The 20,410-nt window shown below is 44.6% G+C and overlaps 1 protein-coding gene across 1 annotated transcript in view; it reads left to right on the forward strand.

Annotated features, from left to right (window-relative positions):
• The window catches only part of SLC9A2 (solute carrier family 9 member A2), a gene marked incomplete at both ends in the record, with an annotated part of 85,376 nt that overhangs the window by 53,088 nt on the left and 11,878 nt on the right, over positions 1-20,410 (forward strand). Inside the window, 4 exons of the mRNA XM_082851689.1 lie at positions 5,694-5,911; positions 6,358-6,560; positions 14,750-14,839; positions 15,554-15,624. Coding sequence (XP_082707815.1) covers positions 5,694-5,911; positions 6,358-6,560; positions 14,750-14,839; positions 15,554-15,624 — 582 coding nt within the window. The remainder of the gene's footprint in view (positions 1-5,693; positions 5,912-6,357; positions 6,561-14,749; positions 14,840-15,553; positions 15,625-20,410) is intronic.

The following is a 20,410-nucleotide window of genomic DNA, read 5'->3' on the forward strand; positions in this document are numbered from 1 at the left end:
TCATGGCTCTGAATGTGTCCTCTTCTTTTTCTGGATCATTTACCTCTTCTTCCTGCTCGGGGAGCTCTCACTTACCCATGAAGATTCTGCTCAAATGTCCCCTCTTTTGTGGCAGGAGCAATGACTTCCTTTCCTGGGCTCCCAAAGCATCCTTCCCTTTCTCCGTTTCTGGCGCTTGCCATGCTGTGTTACAATTACCTTTCCATGACTCTTTCTCCTCTTAGACCACGAACTCTTGGGAGTAGAAGTTGCCTCTTATTTGCTTCCGTCTTCCTAGATCCCAGCCCAGAACTTGACCCAGAGTAGATGCTAAGAAGATATTGGTTGATGTCCAGTTGTTATTCCTGATCATATGAACTAAATTGGAAGATTAGGACAGAGAGACCTACATGGAAAGCGGGGAGAAAGATGATTCAATGACATGAGCTGATACAAGTAAGGTCAGACTGGGAATACTGAAGGCCAGTCGTTTTATGTTTGAAGGAGCTCTAGGGTTAAGAAATTCATCTAGAGTTTTCTAAAACGTCACGAGTTATTTTGGTTATTATTTTGGTGTGGATAGTATCACGCTGATGTTCAGAATGAGGGAGAGAGGCTGTGGGCTTCAGGTGTGAAAGTTTCATGAGTTCTCTTTGGTGGAGAAAGACATCTTCCCTCTCTGTACGTGCTTCAGTGCTACTGGGATTTGCTATGATGTGACCTCCTACCCAAGGCACTCCTGGCCACGAGCTCCAGACCCAGTAAGGCTCCAGTCTGCACCATTCCCCAGCTCTAGAAGCGTCTCATAATTCTTTTAGAAAAATGAAGGAGAGTCAAACTTATGGTGATGGTTAATACTATCAGCTATAGGTGATGATCCAGGAGAGGGGCAGTCTCTCTTCCAGGGAGACTGTAGTATTGTGTGTACCTCCCTAATTGAAGGGAGACTAACTCATTTGTAGTTTTGTGTACATAGGATGTTACTGAAGGTGAGGTGCTTGGATGGAGGTTAGAGCATCCTACAGCAAAAAAGACCCCTCTTTGCGATGAAACACCTCCTGGCCTCTGCTTGAGAGGCTGTGTGCACTGAGCTGTACCTGACGGACCAGAACGCGACCTTTGAAACATTCGTCCCCAGCCTGTACTGTGCATCCACGTCATAGACACCCGCATTTCCTGAACAGGGCATTGCCGGGCTCTGGGGCCTCTGGTACCTGCTGAGGGTGTTTTTCCCCCGGAGGATCGCACCTGTGCTGTTCAGAGGTGGTGTTGAGTTACAGGGAGGTGTCTGGCAGACAGGAGTATCACTCTGGTGTCATGTTAAGGATACAAAGCAATGGAAAATGATCCCGTGAACAGTCATGTATAATTCATGTATTTTTTTATTCCTACATCAAAGCTATAGTTTTCAATAATTTCTGAATAGAAATTTTTGTTTAATCTCTCATTTAATGGGCTGAAGATTACGTTTTGCCTGTATGGTTTATATCTTTCCCAGTGAACGATGTGAACGTGATCTCAGGGGGAAATAATTAGCACATACGCAAAAGCAAGTTTCTTTAGCCCTTTTAACGATCACTTTTTGAATGATAAACAAAAAATCCAAATCCAAGAGGGACAGAGGGAAATAGGGGTGGTATGAGAAATGTAGGGGTTTCAACTCTATAGCTGATGCTTTATTGTTAAAAGTAAACGTGACTGGAAAAAGCTGGGTGGTACGTACTTTGGTGTTTGTGATTCTCCATATTTGTCCTTAAGTTTAAATGCCCAATAGTCAAACCATTTTAGAGCATCTTTTGCATGGGATAAGAGAATTCAAGAAAGAATGATGGCCCTCATTGGTTTTGTTACAGACGTTCAACTTGGCAACATTTAAGAAAGGTTCATTAGTGTGTGCTGCTGTGTATATGTCTTTTCTTCATAAAACATAGTATGATTCAGATTCTTCTGGCTTTTGCCCTCGTTACTTAGTATTGGGCAACTTTTACTTTTTAAAGCCTGATTAAAAAAGAATTGAGCCAAAATATGCAAGATGAAGATGTTCAGAAATGCCGTTAACGGGTGGTTTGTATTCAGGTGGTGGCTGGCAGTGATGCCACCTGCCACTCTGGTCCACAGTGTCTACTGCCCGCTGTACTGGGGGAGGGTCCAGGCTTTCATGTCAGGCCAGTGTGACAGAGCTCCCGCTAGCTTCGGTCACCAGGCCCACGGGGGACGTGCCCTGGGTCGTGGCCACCACACAAGGGAGGTGAGTGCCAACAACACTGTGGCCGGCTGAGGGATGGCCCCCAAAGGTCTGAGTCCCCAGAACCTGGGGATATGTTACCCTGCACGGCAGAGGGGACTTCGCCAATGTGATCAAGTTAGGGTCTTGAGATGGGGAGAGAACAGTGGATTATCGGGTGGGCTGGATGAAATCACAAGGGTCCTTATGAGAGGAAGGCAGGAGGGTCAGAGTCAGAGGAGATGGGACCAGGCAGGCAGAGGTCAGCATGACAGGGCCACGAGCCACGGGATGTGAGCAGCCTCCAGAAAGTCCAGAAGAGGCAAGGAACTGATTCTCCCCTAGAGCCTCCTGAAGCAACACAGTCCCGTCGGCACCTTGGCATTAGCCCCAGATCAAGAAGAGAATGAAAATGGTTTTGGACTTATGACCTCTGGAGGTGTAAGGTGATAAACCTGTGTTATTGTTAAGCCGCTAAGTATTTGCTAATACCACAGCCATAGGAAACCAGTGAAAGAGCTTGTGATTGGGAACGGATGCACACGGCCGTGGCAGGGGAGGAGGACCTCACTTTCATCAGGGATAATCGAGCCCCGGTCCGGGAGGATCCCACATGCCGCGGAGCGGCTGGGCCCGTGAGCCGTGACCGCTGAGCCTGCGCGTCCCGAGGCTGTGCTCCGCAGCGGGAGGGACCACAACAGTGAGAGGCCCGCGTACCGCAAAAAAAAAAAAAAAAAGAAAGAAAAAGCGAGAGTTAGGTCCCTAACAGCTCTGGCTTTGAGTCAGACTGCCTGGGTTAAAATCCTGGCACCACCATCAATTAGTTGTGTGACCTTGAGTCGCTGGACCTCTGTCTGCCTTTGTTCTCTCATCCGTAAAATGGGAACCATGACAGAACTTGCCTCAGAGGCTCGTAAGGAGGTTTGCTGACATAACTCATACAGAGCGTTTGCGCCGTCCCTGGCAGAGTGGAGGCTCTGTAGACGTGGACTCATTGGATAAGCCCTCAGCTCTTCACAGGCTTTGCTGTGTGTTTGTGCTGCTGCATTTTCCTGGCCCATTTAATAAAGTTCTCTTTGTTTGGGGAGCCACAGGAATTATGCATTCCTCACGCATATCCATCTGAAAGAAATACCTGCTCATTCTGTGGGCAGGGACATTGAGGCCAAATGCATGGTCCTTGGGTTGGGGGGGGGGTCTTTGTTTTGTTTTCATAGGCGGCACAGAATAGATATACGTGTCTTCTATGGAAGGAACAGGTCGGTTCCTTGCAATGAGATATATTCGTGGTCACCTGTTCAGGTCTCAACTCAGAAGGCCCTTAGATTTTCATTCTTCTACTTATCCTTATGCTTAGAGTAGGAAGATTTTGGTAAAACATCAGACATCTCAGGGTAAGGGAGACTAAGTGCAGTGGTTGAAGGGGGTTGGGGGAAAGCTCGTAGGGTCATTGCGGCTCTAGAGCTCTGAGAAGGTGGGAAACTTCACAGATGATGACCAGTGATTAGCTCATGGCGCAGTTATCACTCAGTGGAAGGCGGGCAGCTCACTCAGATTCTGTCCTGTTTTATTCTCCAGCACCCTTGGATAATGATGCCTTTTTGGTAATTTCTAGTAACTGTGTCTCCTTAGATGGAGGCTGGTATGAGCTATCACCCAGCTCATACTAAATTTCCCCCTGTGGGTGGCCTTTGAGTTGGCCAGGGGTACATTCCAGCCAAGAAGACAGCACAGAGCAGGGCCCCTTTGGGAAATGACAGACCATTGAGCACGTGCTGGGTGCTCAATGGAGAGAGGGCCGGGGGTCGGGGCACTTGGAATTGTCACTGAGGGGAGAGTGTGAAGGGCTTTGGGCACCCAACCTAGGAGTCTGGGCTGCATCCTGAGCCCTTCCTTCCCCAGACTGTGCAGAGGTGTGGTATTATAATAGATGTGGTACATATAGACAATGGAATATTACCCAGCCATCAAAAAGAATGAAATAATGCCATCTGCAGCAACGTGAATGGACCTAGAGATTATCATACTGAGTGAAGTCAGACAGAAAAGGACAACTATCGTACGATATCGCTTATATGCAGAATCTGAAAAAAAATGATACAAATGAATTTATTTACAAAACAGAAACAGACTCAGAGAAGGAACTTATGGCTAGCAGCGGGGAAAGGTGGGGGAAGGGATAGTTAGGGAGTTTGGGATTGACATGTACATAGTACTATATTTATTTATTTATTTATAGATTTATTTATTTATTTTTGGCTGCGTTGGGTCTTCGTTGCTGCTTGCGGGCTTTTCTCTAGCTGCAGCGAGTGGGCTCTACTCATCATTGTGGTGTGTGGGCTTCTCATTGTGGTGGCTTCTCCTGTTGTGGAGCATGGGCTCTAGGCGCACGGGCTTCAGTAGTTGTGGCACATGGGCTCAGTAGTTGCGGCTTGCGGGCTTTAGAGCGCAGGCTCAGTAGTTGTGGTGCATGGGCTTAGCTGCTCCGCGGCACGTGGGATCTTCCTGGACCAGGGCTCGAACCCGTGTCCCCTGCGTTGGCAGGCGGATTCTTAACCACTGCACCACCAGGGAAGCTCACACACTACTATATTTAAAATAGATAACCAACAAGGACCTACTGTATAGCACAGGGAACTCTGCTCAATATTCTGTAACAACCTAAATGGGAAGAGAATTAGAAAAAGAATAGATACATATATATGTATAACTGAATCACTTTTCTGTACACCTGAAACTAACACAACATTGTTAATCAACTATGTTCCAATATAAAATAAAAGTTAAAAAAAGATAGATGTCAAGGGAAAGGGACATGAAGACCTCTGTGGTCCCAGAGTTTTGGAAGTGCTGGGAAAACAAGCAAAACCGTTTCTTTCCACTAGGAATTTTCAGAGCCTGTGAATACGTTTTGAATTTCCCAGAAGTGGATATCGTAGATAAGCAGAAATGAGACCCGGAACTAAGGCATCGGGGTAAAAAAGAGTGGGTGGGTCCAAGAGATCCAGGATGAGGGTTAGAAAACAATTGGTGACCAGTAAGATGGTGAGGGGGGCAGCAAGGAGATGCAGAGAGAATTCCAATGTGACCATAGTTTCAAGCTTAGGATTTTAAGCGATAGCTTAGCATTTGGGGCCCTAGAGGAGTAGAGGAGATGGAACTGGCTTTATAGGAAGATAATGGGCTTTGAATTTATTATGGACTCGTTTATCTATATTTGTGATACTGGCAGTATAGCTGACGATGCCAAAGTCCACATCCCCAGGCTAGAAAGCTGTGTAGAGCCGGGCACTTGGAGCCGTGGGTATCGATGAAGACCTCTAGAGACAGTAGGGTTTCCAAGGATGCAAATCACATTCACTTACCAAACTCAGTCAGTGGTGCTGTAGTCACGGGTGGAAGGGTGGAGTCACCAGTTAGCTAAGTGCTGACTCATGTTCTGATTAGGACCCTTGCCCTGTTTAAATTGAGGCTGCCTCTCTTCTTGTAGAATCATAGCTTGCGCAATGACCATGAATAAGTACGTGGAAGAAAACGTGTCTCAGAAATCCTACACGACCATCAAGTATTTCATGAAGATGTTGAGCAGCGTCAGCGAGACCCTGATCTTCATCTTCATGGGCGTGTCCACCGTGGGGAGGAACCACGAATGGAACTGGGCCTTCGTCTGCTTCACCCTGGCCTTCTGCCTGATCTGGAGGGCGCTGGGTAATGAGCGCGTGTCCCCTGCGTGAGCGCTGGGGGTCGCGCGTGGAGAGATGGGCCCTTCCTCCTGCCCCTCCCCTTTGTGGCCGCTGCTGCTACTTCTTTTCTTCGTCTTGAGCTCTTGTCTTTCTTATCTCCTTCCTCCACCCCCTCGCTCTCCACGGCCTCTCCCTTCTCCTGTGTCTCCTCCTCTCCCCTCATCCTGACATACTCTTTCCTCCCCGGAGTATTTTCATGCGTTTCCTTTAAGTGGAATTAACCTCTCTTGGCGTCTCTGATTCCAAGAGCCCAGTGATGCGAGGCAGGAGGAGGAATGCGGGCAGGATGGTAGGAAAGGGACCTGTTTGGAAATACTTTACCCTGAAACAGAAGCCCAGAAAATGTGCCTTCACGTTCCTGCGTCCTGGCCTCACACAGTCTGTTTCCTTTGGTTTTGTTTTTCTTCTCAGGTGTCTTTGTCCTGACCCAGGCCATTAACTGGTTCCGGACGATTCCTCTGACCTTCAAGGACCAGTTCATCATTGCCTACGGTGGGCTCCGCGGGGCCATCTGTTTCGCACTGGTGTTTCTCCTTCCTGCTGCCGTGTTTCCCCGGAAAAAGCTGTTCATCACGGCGGCAATAGTGGTCATATTCTTCACTGTCTTCATCCTGGTGAGTGGAGCTCGGTCTCCCGGCAAAGTCTCTCGCTTTATCAGGAGGAAACAAGGTCACTCAGGTGACCATCGTGAACTCCTTTTACATGATGCCAAGGTGCCTTGAGGCTTAGGTAGTTAGGACATGAGGGAAAATGGTGTTTCCTCACGTCACTGGGGTGTGCAGGGGCCTGAGGGAGTCCAATTTGGTCACTTGGCTGACATAGAAGAATTGCTATTTAAGGAAACTCAGCTGTGTGAGCTGAGCTCCCTCCTGGAAATTTATGAGCTGCACTTGCTAATCCTCGGCATTTGTCTTCCTCCCTGACCTAGTAAGTGTGCTCATTAAATGCTGGTTGTGCGACGACCTCCCAGCAGCTCTTTGACATGGGTTCACTGCTGAGCTGTGCGTCCCTGGAAACGATGGGAGGGGTGACTGCACATTTAATATGGGGAGGTGGACAGCTGTGGTAGGAGGGCGTGGGTCTGGGTCAAGATCCTGACTTTGCAAGTTCATCAACTCCTTTAAGTTAATTATCCAGCCCTTAGGAGATTCTGTTCTGCGGATAGTCATTTAGAAATTACGTCTGGGGCTCCTCTGCGAGCCAGACAGTGCTCTCGGTGCTTAGGGTCCAAGAGTGAGCAGAACCCAGAAATATCCCCGACCCTGCAAAGCTTCCATTCCAGTGAAAGTAAACAGAGTAAGTGAGGGAATTAGAGTCTGTTAGAGGGTGAGAGACCCGGACAGTAGGAAGCTGTAGGGCTCAGGCCTGGTGAGGGTGAATGGAATGGATTAGTCGTGGAAGGCAATGGTGAAAAACATACTTGAGTAAAGGTTTGCAGGGGGGAAAAGGATTAGCTGAGCTGAAGAACATTCCAGGCAAATGGGACTAAAGACAAAGGTCTGGAGGTGGTGTGCACGTAGCCCACGTGGCCGCTGGAGGGCAGTGTGGTTTAGGAGAGAGGAGGTGAGGGAGAGTCCGGAGTCCTAGGTCATGTGGGGCAGCGGGGGGCAGTCGGGCCAGTGTCAGCACGTTGGCTCCTGTCCAGGTGAAACGGAAGCATCCAAGTTTGGGGAAGAAGCGTGACGTGTTTTACTTGGTAAAAGGAGCCCCTGGCCGCTGTGAGAAGAGGCTGTTAAGAGGAAAGGATACGAGTGGGAAAGGCAGTGTGGGACCCAGAGCAGTGATCAGGCAAGATGGTAAGAAGGGGCAGAGGCTGGTGAATGATGGAGGCTGGGGTGAGCCCGGGACCCCGACTCCAGAGGCAAGCTCAGAGCTGCGGGGAGCTCTGCTGACCGCCCCCCCGCCCCGCCGAGAGAGAAGACAGTATTACCCCGTTAAGGTTAGGGATAGTTCCAGTTAGAGGAACACATACTAGTTTGGTTCAGACATCCCAGGTTGGTTTGATTTTTCTCTACGCAGGGAGACGGCGCCCCAGGGGTGGAGAGGAGAAGCAGACTCCCTGCTTTCATCTTTTCACTGTGTGTTTGCAGGAACCTTGGAACAAGCGTCCAATTAGCTAGTCTCACACGTCTGAGGCAGCGTTGTGAAGGGAATCCATTTTTTTTAACTTTTCATTTTATATTGGAGTAGAGTTGATGAACAACGTTGTGTTCGTTTCGGGTGTGCAGCAAAGCGATTCAGTTCTACACATACAAATATTCTTTATTTTTTTAACCCAGTTTTTTTTTTAATTGTTGTAAAATACACATAACATAAAACTCACCACTGTAACAGTTTTAAAGGGTACAATTCGTTGACATTAAATACGTTTACAGTGTTGAGCAACCCTCATGACTGTCTAACTCCAGAACTTTTTCATAACCCCAAATGGAAATCCCATACCCGTTAGGCAGGCACACTCCTCCCTTCCCTTCGCCCAGCCCCTGGCAACCACTAATGTGCTTTTGCTCCTTTGCCTGTTTTTCTTCTTCCTTTTTTATTTTTTTGTCATTTTAGAAACTTTATTAAGGAAACTTTTCAAACATACATTGAGCGTAAAGAGGTTAGTATAACAAATGCCCCGCGTTAAGGACACAAGTTGTTTTCCAAACTCTGCTCAATATTATGTAAAAACCCAACTGGGAAGGAATTCGAAAAAGAAAGTGAATCTATTTTGCCTTGAGCCCTTTAATGTCTCCGGAGCAGCTTGGGGCAGAGTGCTTGAGGGGGACAAGTCAGGCCTGGGAGTCACTCTCCGGCTCTTCCCAAGCTAGCTGCCCTGCCCTAACGCCCACAGAAAGCCCTGCCCAGCCTGAGTCAATGCTCTGGACTCTTCTCCAGGCTCTCAGAAATCAAGGTGTCACGTCTGAGCATCAAATACAAAAAGAGAACCATAGCAGTCTAGAGCACCTAAGAACCAGGTCGTTTGGAGATGAATCTATCGGCCGTTATGTCTACACAAATAGCCATGGTGTAAAACCAGCCCCGTACCCCCAACCCCATGGGTCTCTGCCTCGTAATGTGAGATAAAAAAAGACTGAATAAAAAGATGTAATTCCAGAGAGGACACGCAAAAGGCAAGCTCGGGTGGTTTAGTTATTAGATTCGACAGACATAACATTGCACTTCCGCCTTCAGAACAAACATCACATAGGAAAAAGAAAAATAGTACAATAAATGTATTCTGTTGTTCATTGAATGTATGCGTACAGGTGGTCAATATAAGGTGTCATTTTTACACTCTTCGTATTTTGGCTTTTTGGAATCGTACCTCAGGCATAAGGTCTAAGTGAAGTTTTGAGTCCCCTACACACCCACTTTGGATGAGCGCTGTGTATATCAACAGTTAACATTGATTAAGAAAGTTTTTAATGTGACAGATTAACAACAGTAGTGGCAACAAACAAAATAGTTGTGTTGGCTCTGTTTGGTATTGTAAACGTAGCAAGTAAACCCTTCAGTGATGGAGATGTTTGGGGGTGTCCATATTCGGCATCTGCAAGCATGCCCCGTGGACAGTCTTCTGCTCTGATTAGGTTTAAGGATGACCCTGCGACACGCACTGTGACGCCCATAGGAAGAGGAATTGTGTGGTCCCACACCTCCTGTTTCCTTCCCTTCGCTGTGGTCTGCCCCATCCCCTCTCTGTGTGCAAAGACTGGAGACTAACGGCTATCACTTGGGTCCTTGACCTGATCCCTTTCCCTCCCATTTCCTATCCCCCACTGGTCTTTAGGAGACGATGAACACACACGTGCACAAACACACAAATACACACACGTGCCTTCAGAAAGGTTCTTTTTTCCAGAATACATCCATTATTAGGGGACTCAGGGAAAGGAGCCTGGGAGGAGAGACTTAGTGGGTTCCAAACATAGTAGAAACAACTAATTATCATCCATGCATACAATTTTGCCTTCTGATGAATAGCGATGCATTCTTCTCCAAATGACAACTTTTATGTTGATGGACCTATCACTAAACATTAAAATGCCTTTCCCTCTTATTTTAGTATTTCTTGTAGGAAGTATTTTAATACTTCCATCCTGATACTCTAGAGTTAGCACCATCTTCTAAAGCAGAATTTCTTGTGACGCATGGCTTATTATTTGATACTAAGATTTATAATGAGAATTTTAACGTTCCTTGAATCACGTTGATAATTAGAGAAAGTAGCCTCTTGATGAAGCCATTAACATCTTCCCGGAAAACAGTCTTGCTTGGAGAATAGTGAATGAGTAAACGATTCTGATTCCTTGGACGTGTACGTTCGATTTCATATAAATAAGATTGGTAATGATATAGAAAATATAAGCTGTCTCTCTTGTTTTAGAATGATAGTCAAGATTGAGGCAGGGTAGAATCCAGCAGTAGAAAGCACAGACATTGGAGTAGGCCGTTCTGGGTTAGTGTTCTGGCCCAGCTCTTCGTAGGATCTGTGAGCCTCAGTTTGCTTTGCTCTAAGGTCTGAATCGTGGTACCTCCCTCCCAGGCAGTAGAGAGGAAATATGTATGTAAACACAATACCTGATGCAAGGTTTTAACCTGATGATTTGCTCTGTTTGCATTATAACATGAAGTAAAATGATAATAGGAGAAGGAAAAACTTAATTCCTTTCGATGTATTTCAGAGCCCAATAATTATTATTCAGTTAGTCCCTATAATTATAGGGCAGATCGTCACAGTTCTGGAAATTCATTGAGCAGTTAAGGAGATGTCCATCAAGGAGCACGGTTGACTGGAATTCCAAGGGCGGAGTCTCTTTTTGCCTCCATCATTGGATTAGTGTTGTAATCTGCTGTTAAGTCATTGTCCGAAACTGACGAGTCTGCATTTCACCCTACTTGCAAGTTAGCAAGCTCCTCCTTGAATACTTTTATGGTTCTCATCCCATTTACCCCATTCTAAAATAAACACTGTGTGTACAACCAGATTTACGATCTCCGTGGTCAAGTTTGGAATGTGAAAAAGCCTTATGTAGGATAGCATAGCAATGACAGTAATATTTTTTAATGACTGAAAACAGTTTCTTCAAGTCTTTCTGGAAATTGCCTGCCTGTTAAATCAGCAAAGAAATATAAAGCCATTCCCCACCCCCTGCCCTCACCCCCGCTTTGTTTTTTGCAAAATTTAATTGCGAAAAAACAAAAACGAAAGAAATCGTTTTCTGCCGAAAGAACAGACCCAAAGATGCTCCTTCTTCAGTCAGGCAGCAGTGCCTTTTACTTTCTCACTTTACTGGGAGCAGAAGGGTGAGGGTGGGCAGAAGGCAGAGATGGCGGAGGGAACAAATAAAGCTTACCTCGCTGTCATTCTCCCCGGGCTGCCGTGTAACAGTTCCCCTCTGCCAGGCCTGACTCTGGGGTGTTGTGTTTATTGCGCTGAAGCCACATGAATGGGTGAAAATTTAACTTGTGCTTTGCAAATACGTTTTTCATTGGTTTGATGGAAAACTAGGGGGTTTCTTTATTTTTTCACCCACATGGATGGTAACAAGCTGTTTTTCTAAGCCTTGTCAGGCTGCTCCCCAGGTGACCAAAATGAGGAATTCTGCAATGTGGTAAAATAAGGTGCATTTTCACAGGTATTCCTTTTTTTTTTTTTTTTTTACTGTGTCCCCCAGCCAGAGACCCAGGCTCTTAGAATATAACATCCAGCTTGGGGAACTTAATATGACATTCGGATGCCATGTCTCCTCCCTCCAAAATAGATGGATTGAGGAAGGAACGAACAAAGAGAGGGAGAGAAAGTAAGGCAGAACCTATCAAATAATTCCATTTGAGCACAGCATGACAACTGCAAATAATTCTGAGAGAGAATGGGGACTATTAAAAAGACACTGTTTAAACAAATACTTCTTTTTGGGGGTTAATTTAATTAATTAATTTTTTGTCAGAGTATAGTGGCTTTACAGTGTTGTGTTAGTTTCTGCTGTACGATGAAGTGAATCAGCTATGTGTATACATATATCCCCTCCCGCTTGGACCTCCCTCCCCCCATCCCACCCATCTAGGTCATCACAGAGCACCGAGCTGAGCTCCCTGTGCTGCACAGCAGGTTCCCACTAGCTAGCTACTTTACACATGGTACTGTATATATGTCAATCCTAATCTCCCAATTCTCCCGCCCCTCCTTCCCCCCTGCCCCACCGTGTCTACACGTCCGTTCTCTATGTCTGTGTCTCTGTTCCTGCCCAGCAAATAGGTTCATCTGTACAAATATGTATTTTTAAATGAGACGTGTCATTGCATCTCATCCATACTTTTATTAATTATAAACTTGATTATGTTGTCGTTTTAGAAACTTGACTTGACCTGGGCGCTGAGCCACACTTGCTTCCTGTAGTAGATCAGTTTTGTTTTATTTATTCTAGGTTATCCGTCTAGTGGAAGAAATCAGCTTAGTGACTGGGGCAGGCCCCGTGTCCAATCTTTACCTTTATGTCCTATATTTACAAATATAAGGCACTCACTTATTATTAACTGAATGAATGCCTGGTAGAGAAAAGCATGTGAAACAACACTCAGTATCCTCAGAACACATTGTGTCATTTTATAAATAGCAGCGACTTTGTTGGGTTTTTTCCCCCGGAGCTATTATTAACCTAGAGGCTTCATGGAATCTGAAAGTGAAATCACCCATCCCTGTAAACCACATGTTGACACCTATTTTCATTTACATAAGTTAAAAATGACAGAATATGTGTTGATTGGAAAATGGTCATTACCTCCTATGTTGTTTCAAAGTGGCAGACTGAACTACAAGTAGGACACAAGGCGCGTCACGCCAAACTTGCTCAAAATCATTCATGTTTTAGAAAGTGAAAGTGAAGCTGAAAAACGCCCAGAGCTGGACTGATGGAAGAAAATTAATGACCTCCTTTACAAAATGTGTGTGTGTCACAGTTTATGTTACCAGAAACATTCTTAAAGACTTAAAGACATGCAGAGAGGTGAGCGAGGAACCAGTCGTGTCAGGGAGCATCTCTCAACATATCCACCCCTCCCCGAAAATCCAGCAATCCCTCCTGGTCATGAATTCTTCATGCCAAGTGGTGGCAGCCATCGGCCAGCCAGGCAAGAGACTCGGGGATCTTCCTGGACCCCGCATGGTCAGCCCCTCCTCCCTTGGCCTGTTTTAGTGCCCGTATCATGTAATTTTAAACATAATAGCGATAGTTTGTTTTGGGATCTGTTAGTTCCCCATCATTCTCCTTCCTCTAAATTTTTCTGGTTCCATTTACTCTTCCAGATTAATTTTGAACATTTTCTCAACTTCTAAATATTCACGTTTCTTAAAAATCCTTTGGAGTATGTTATCGACATTGTATTGCACATATATTGAGGTAAAATTACCATCATAATACTGTTAACTAATCCCACCAAGGAACTTTGTGTGGTTTTTCAAACTCAAATCTTTTTAATATCCTTTGATTACATTTTACAGTTCTCTTTGTAAAGGTTTTCTGTGCATTTCATGATAGGATTATATACTGTATTATGTACTTCTGTAGAGAGTATGAAAGTATGTGTGTGTATATATATATATATATAGTATCCATATAGTATAATATATAATATAGTAGTATAAACTAGTATTAAATATATTCTCTCCCGTTCTATCTCTCACTATACATGTGTGTTTCATTGCTATTTTGTAGGTGTTTATTCTGTTTTTTTTTTTAAATTAGTATATGGGATGGATTTGTGTATGTTCTTTTTATGTTTAGTCACTTTACTAAACTTTCTTGTTATTTTTAAATGAAAAAAGATTGTTGTCGATTTTTTAGGACAAAAACTAGGTCATTCTTGAGCAACAAAACCCTTGTCACTCTATTTTCAGTATCTATGCTTTCCCCTCTGTCTCTTCCTATTTCATTGACCAGGACAAGCATTGTGGAACAGCAGGTCGGGAGTATCCTTGTGTTTTTCCTACTTCTAACGGAAATGCTTTTAATGTTTCATTATTAAGTCAGATGTTCACTAGAGATTTCTGGCAGATATATTTTATTATATTAAGGATTTTTTTCTCTTCCTGGCTTACTAAATAGCTTATGTTTCTCTCCATTTCCCAAGTGCCCTGTGAACGTGCCCAAACCCACACTGGGTCCTTTCTCACCGCTGGTCCTATGCTCCTGTTAGGTCTCTGCTAGGTTCTGCTTCCAACAACTTGTAAGACTCTGATCCAGGGTTCCCTTTCTGCAGAGCCTTCCTTGACCCGTTCCCTGTGTATCTCTCTCATTCCTCCTGTGCCTACTTTGTAACTGGTTTTGTGCATATCCTTCTCCTCATAAGACTATGAAGTCCTTGAGCTGAGGTCCTTAACTGTCCATCCCTGTGTCCCAGATGCCCGAGCCGCCGACATGTACGCCATGAACGCTCAATTAAAATTGTTTAATAGATTAGTGAATGAATCATTGAGATGTTTTCTATGAATAATACAAGTAGGTGATTCCTCTGAACTGGATAATACTTTATTATTTTTTAGAATTACTCTCTTTTTCTATTTCTTAGAATTACATAGAATTACGTTTTCAATTCCATTCTGTCCACTGTTTTGCTTCTAGTAGCAGGTTTGGGGACATGGCCCTCTGAAAATATGCCAGCTGTTAGAGAGGAAGAAGAAAAGTAACAAAATGTTACATATGCTGTGTTAAGTCTTGGGGGCAGGGTATCTTTTGTCAGTTATCAAAGTTTAGGAGAGTAGAAGTTATTCTTGAATTTGACAAGAAGTTTCCCCTCTCCTCCTTGTTTTTCTGTGCAGGGAATAACTATCCGACCGCTGGTGGAGTTCCTTGATGTTAAGAGGTCCAATAAGAAACAGCAAGCTGTCAGTGAGGAAATCCATTGTCGGGTAGGTGTTAATGTAACCATAGTGTAACGATTTAAATGGTCAAAGGGAAAATTATTGGATTAAGTCAGACTGCTTGACACCATGGTGCTCATTTCCTGAAGAGGTAACTGGCAGAGGGTGAGGGGGGTGGGGTAGGGTAGAGGGTGGATGGAGAAGGGCATGAATTGGGGGTAGAATGAACACAGCCCCAAGGAGGCTACACTCCTTCAGGAATACAGGAGTATCACTTCCTTCAACCTGAAATGTTTCTACTGGAAAATTATTACCATATTTCATATTTTCCAAAATTATGAACAGGCTGTTTTATTTATTTTTAACTTTTTATTTTATATTGTAGTATGTGCGGTTAACAACGTTGTGATAGTTTCAGGTGCACAGCAAAGCGACTCAGCCATACATATACATGATAAGAAAAATAATCTATGAATTGCCTAAGATTGATATGACAAACATCTCATCAACTTGTTCAAAGATGAATTGTTGTTCTATTGTTTATTCAAATAAACAAAAAGCAAAAACTGTCAGGGTCTTTGAAGTTTAAGCGTGATATTAAGAGAAATTTCTATAATTAGACTTTCTATAGATAAAATATTTACAACTATAAGTAGAAATAAGAATTAGAATTTCTGTAAATAGAAATTCCTAATTTTTATGAATAGAAATGGAAATGACTGACTTGAGGTGAAATTAATCAGCCTGCTTTTTCTGTTTTAGTTTTTTGATCACGTGAAGACCGGGATTGAAGATGTTTGTGGGCACTGGGGTCACAACTTTTGGAGAGACAAGTAAGAAGGCCTTTTGCCATTATTTTATTACATGGCTCTGAATCAGTCTGGAAGCAGGACATTTTTTTTTTTGAACAGGAAAATCAATTCAACAAATATTTATTAAACACTTACTCAGTGCAAGCCATGGTCTGTATATTAAAAAGAAAAATGGTATGGCCTTGAGGTGGTGGAAAAACTAAAAACATGGTTCAACCAATTTTAAGTGCCTGGGACAGTACAGGGAGCAAGTAAGGCTCCACAGGAAGCAGGGCGTATTGACTTGTGATATTTTTCAGAGTTTCAAATCTTTCCTGTTGTGCCATAGTATGTCCTTTAAGGTAAAGTTTAGCTGTAATAGAGACCTGGAACGATAGTAGCTTTAACAAGATAGAAGCTTATTTCTCTCTTATGTAAATATCAGGTAGGCAATGTACCTTTTTTTTTTTTTTTTTTGCGGTACACGGGCCTCTCACTGTCGTGGCCTCTCCCGTTGCGGAGCACAGGCTCCGGACGCGCAGGCCCAGCGGCCATGGCTCACGGGCCCAGCCGCTCCGCGGCACGTGGGATCTTCCCGGACCGGGGCACGAACCCACGTCCCCTGCATCGGCAGGCGGACTCTCAACCACTGCGCCACCAGGGAAGCCCGGCAGTGTACCTTTAATAGATGAGCTACACTCCACAGATTACTCAGGGTTCCAGAACCCTTCCATCTGGTTGATTCCACCAAGAACCTCCGTTTTCAAGGTTGCCTCTTAAACCAAAATGGCTGCTGCAGCATTAGCCATTGTGTACACATTCCAGGAATAAAGTCAATGAAGAGACAAAGAATATGTACTAGCTTCCTCCTAACCAAAGTTATCAGAAATTCCACACAATTCTTCCAGTTGAATCGCATGGCCTGGCCTTGTATGACCCGGACTAATTATATGGGCGGCTGAGGAATGCAGTCTGTTTGGTTAAAAACTGGGGGCTCCATTACTGTTTGTTCTCCCATATATGTTGAGGGGCTTTGTCAAATGCAGAACTCCAGAGCACCTGAGGAGATACATAGACTTGCCAAAATGACAAATATTTTTAAAGCTACACTTCTCTGGAAGATTATGTGCAGTTACATAGATGTGTTTCTCTCTCTCTATTTACATATGTGTATATATGTATGATAATTAAGATTCAGTGCCTCTCTTCAAGGATCTCATAGTTGAAATACAAGAGGCCAGGCAGAATTAGGTGCACAGGCAGAATTAGGTGCACACTTTAATATATTCTGAAATACAGACTTATGGGATCAAGAAGTAAGGATGGATTCAGACAGCAGGGTTAGGGCCAGTGGGGTGCCGGAGGAGCCAGCTCGCATGGGCTGGTGGGAGCTGACTGTATGTATCTCCTCCCTGATCTAAGTTCAGTGCCATCTGCATTGGTGGCTTGAATCAGCCATGGTGAGAGTGTGCCAGGTGACTGACAAATGCTACAAATCAGGGCCTCTTTTTTTCTCAGAAAGTAATTTGTTAACATTCACCGGCACATCACTGGCTGGGAAAGCCTTCTGAAGGCGTGCATTTCAGCTGGTCCCTGAAGAGAGATGGACAGGCTCCAAAGGGTACCTGGTGGATCCTTGTTTTTTCTTTTCTAACTTGCTAACAGATCTTCCCCACTGCTGAAGTTGACCAACCTACCAATTCATGTAACTGAACATAAGTGCATTTTTGAGGGCTTACTGTTTGCTCACATGTTCTGACATGATACTGGAGCACATGAAAAGTGCAAGCCATAGACTTGAGCCTTTAAAATTTTGCAATATAATAAAGGCAACAAAACAGTCACACAGGAAACAGGTGTGTGTGTGTGTGTGTGTGTGTGTGTGTGTGTGAGACATTGGTAAGTAATGAGTTGCAGAGACTATAAGTGAAGGCACAACCTTTACAAGCCTGACCACATTGTTTACTAATGTAGAGAGGCCCCTTGGATCTAGCCTGACTTCATAACTGAAGGAAAAATATTTTGTATGTATGGACAGAGTACCCAGTTAGCCAGACGGCGGCACATAGTAATAAAATAAAGCAAACTACATTCTCCATTGTAAAAGTATGAAACAAAAGGCCGTGTATCTTGGGCAGTATTCACTTTCTGGGAGGCAGGAGGTAGAGCAGAGAACCCTAGCTCTCTGCCTCATAACTTTCAATGTTACCCTGTTTTAGGTCCCTGGGACCTTCCTTGTCTCCGCCAAGCCTGTGATACAGGCTTTTCTGCCTCTTGTTCTCCGTTGTTTTCACAGACAAGCGTTTATCCATCTTCCGTCTCCCTTTCAACCCAACTGCTTTTCTTTCTCTCGCATCCTGTCAGTCCTTTCCTGAAGTGGTAAGTGAGCATGGTAACCCAGAACAGTTTGTTCTTTTCCTGAGGGAAGATTAGACTAAGGATTTATCCCACTCCTTCTACCTCTACAGGGGGAAACCGAGTCGTGGTGTAAGAATCAGGTCCCCAGGCCCTGGGGCAGTGGTAGGTGATGGAAGAGGTGAATGCTGTGATCGTGTGGTTTGGTCTGGGACTCAGGTGAAGGACTGAAAGTCAGAGAAAGTCCGGCTCCATCCTGTGTTCCCGGCAGAGACACTTTATATGTAAGTCTGTTCCAGGCAGACACCTACAGGCACCGGGCTAATTGGACTATGAATACTGGCTTGGCCAAAAAGTTTGTGTTTTTCCATATGGAAATACCCGAACGAACCTTTTGGCCAACCCAATACTAAATGTCTGAAAGGTAATATTGTTACATGCCTAACATTTTTCTCTGCAGTGTATGTACTTTATTCAATAATTTTATAGACCCTTCCATATTTCCATGCATGAAGTTTTCCAGGTAAATTTCAAATAATTTCCTGGATTGTCAATCACACTGTATGTGGCAAGTAGAGAAGAGAAGTTACTATGGAGGAATTTGGTGCTGGTACAGGCCATTTTTAAAATCAGTTCTCCGATCTCATTTCTGGTCTGTACGTAACTGTTGATGTTACTAAAAATGGCATCAAAAACAAGTGATTGGTTTAGGTGTGTTGGGTATCTTTCCCTTTCCTCTGAAATCCTTTTATTGTGGATTTTTAAAAAAAAATAAATTCATTTTATTTATTTATTTGGCTGCATTGGGTCCTGGTTTCTGTGCGAGGGCTTTCTCTGGTTGCGGCGAGCAGGGGCCACTCTTCATCACGGTGCACAGGCCTCTCACTGTCGCGGCCTCTCAGGCTCCAGATGCGCAGGCTCAGTAGTTGTGGCTCATGGGCCCAGTTGCTCCGTGGCATGTGGGATCTTCCCAGACCAGGGCTCGAACCCGTGTCCCCTGCATTGGCAGGCGGACTCTCAACCACTGCTCCATCAGGGAAGCCCTATTGTGGATTTTTAATGGTCCTGCCAGAGAATTCTTGAGTCATTTGATCCTTTGAGAATGAAATGAAAGGGTCATGCAGTAGGGAAGTTTCTCACATTTGGCAAAAGTTGTCTAATGATAATGAAATAAGTCACCTATGTGTAGCTTGGCACACATGAAAGGTATGGAGATGAAGCAAAGAAAGAAAGTGTACTGGGCTTCCCTGGTGGCACACTGGTTAAGAATCTGCCTGCCAAGGCAGGGGACATGGATTCAAGCCCTGGTCCGGGAAGATCCCACATGCCGCAGAGCAACTAAGCCCATGCGCCACAACTACCGAGCCCGTGCTCTAGAGCCCGCGAGCCACAACTACTGAAGCCTGTGCGCCTAGAGCCCAGACTCCGCAACAAGAGAAGCCACCACAATGAGAAGCCCGCGCACCACAGTGAAGAGTAGACCCCGCTCGCCGCAACTAGAGAAAAGCCCGTGCACAGCAACAAAGACCCAAGGCAGCCAAGAATAAATAAATTAAATAAATAAATTTTTTTAAAAAGTGCACAATTCCTACACTACATAGATCAGATGTCATTGTCTTTAATGTTTATTCGTCCTTTTGTGGATCTCTAGTGAAAAGCTAAAACAATAATACTAATGATAATAATAATAATAAAAGTTTAAAAAGTTGTTGTGTTGTTGCCAGGTGTCCTGGTTCAATGAGCTTCACATGAAATTCAAAATAAACGGAGAAAAAAGTAGACCCAGTGTTTCGTGCAGTGGCCAGTCAGTAGCAAAGCCCTTTCAGGATGAATCTGTAATTATTCTTAGCCCTCCGGTATTTGGAACAAAGGGCTAGCACCAAGGATGTGGGTTAACATTGCTTCCTTTCATAGCACAGGTGTGCCTGTAAACCTCTTTGGGCTTATGGGGATCACTCTGATACGTTAATTTTTTTCTCAGCAAATACTTAACTGCATGCTGATTCACTTGAATATTGGCATAACAGTTATGTAACAAACCAACCCAATACTCAGCTGCTCAAAGGAACAGTCACTTGTTATTAAAGTACTTGAGTCAGGAGGCTGAGAGTCAGCTGATCTGGGCTGGGCTTGGCTGATCTGGCCTGGTCTTGCTCCTGCTTCAGAGGGTTGGCCAGTCATCAGCTGATCCCGGCTGGCCTTTTCTGGTGTAGGTGGGGTGACTTAACTCTGCTTCATGCGACATCCACCTTTGTCCTGCGGCTAAGGAGTCACTCTACGTACACATCCTTCTCATGGCGATGTGGCAGCACAAGAAGTGAGCGTCAATGAACAAGCCCATTAATAGCCTCTGGTCTCATCATCGTGTCTGCTAATAGCCCATTGACCAAAGCAGGTGACATTATTCAGCTCAGTGGCAGGAAGCTGGACAGAGCAGGGCACCTCGGCCATGGTGGAAGGACATTGCCAAGTA

The sequence above is a fragment of the Leucopleurus acutus genome (genome assembly GCF_964270905.1).
Source record: "Leucopleurus acutus genome assembly, chromosome: 12".
NCBI lineage: Eukaryota > Metazoa > Chordata > Mammalia > Artiodactyla > Delphinidae > Leucopleurus > Leucopleurus acutus.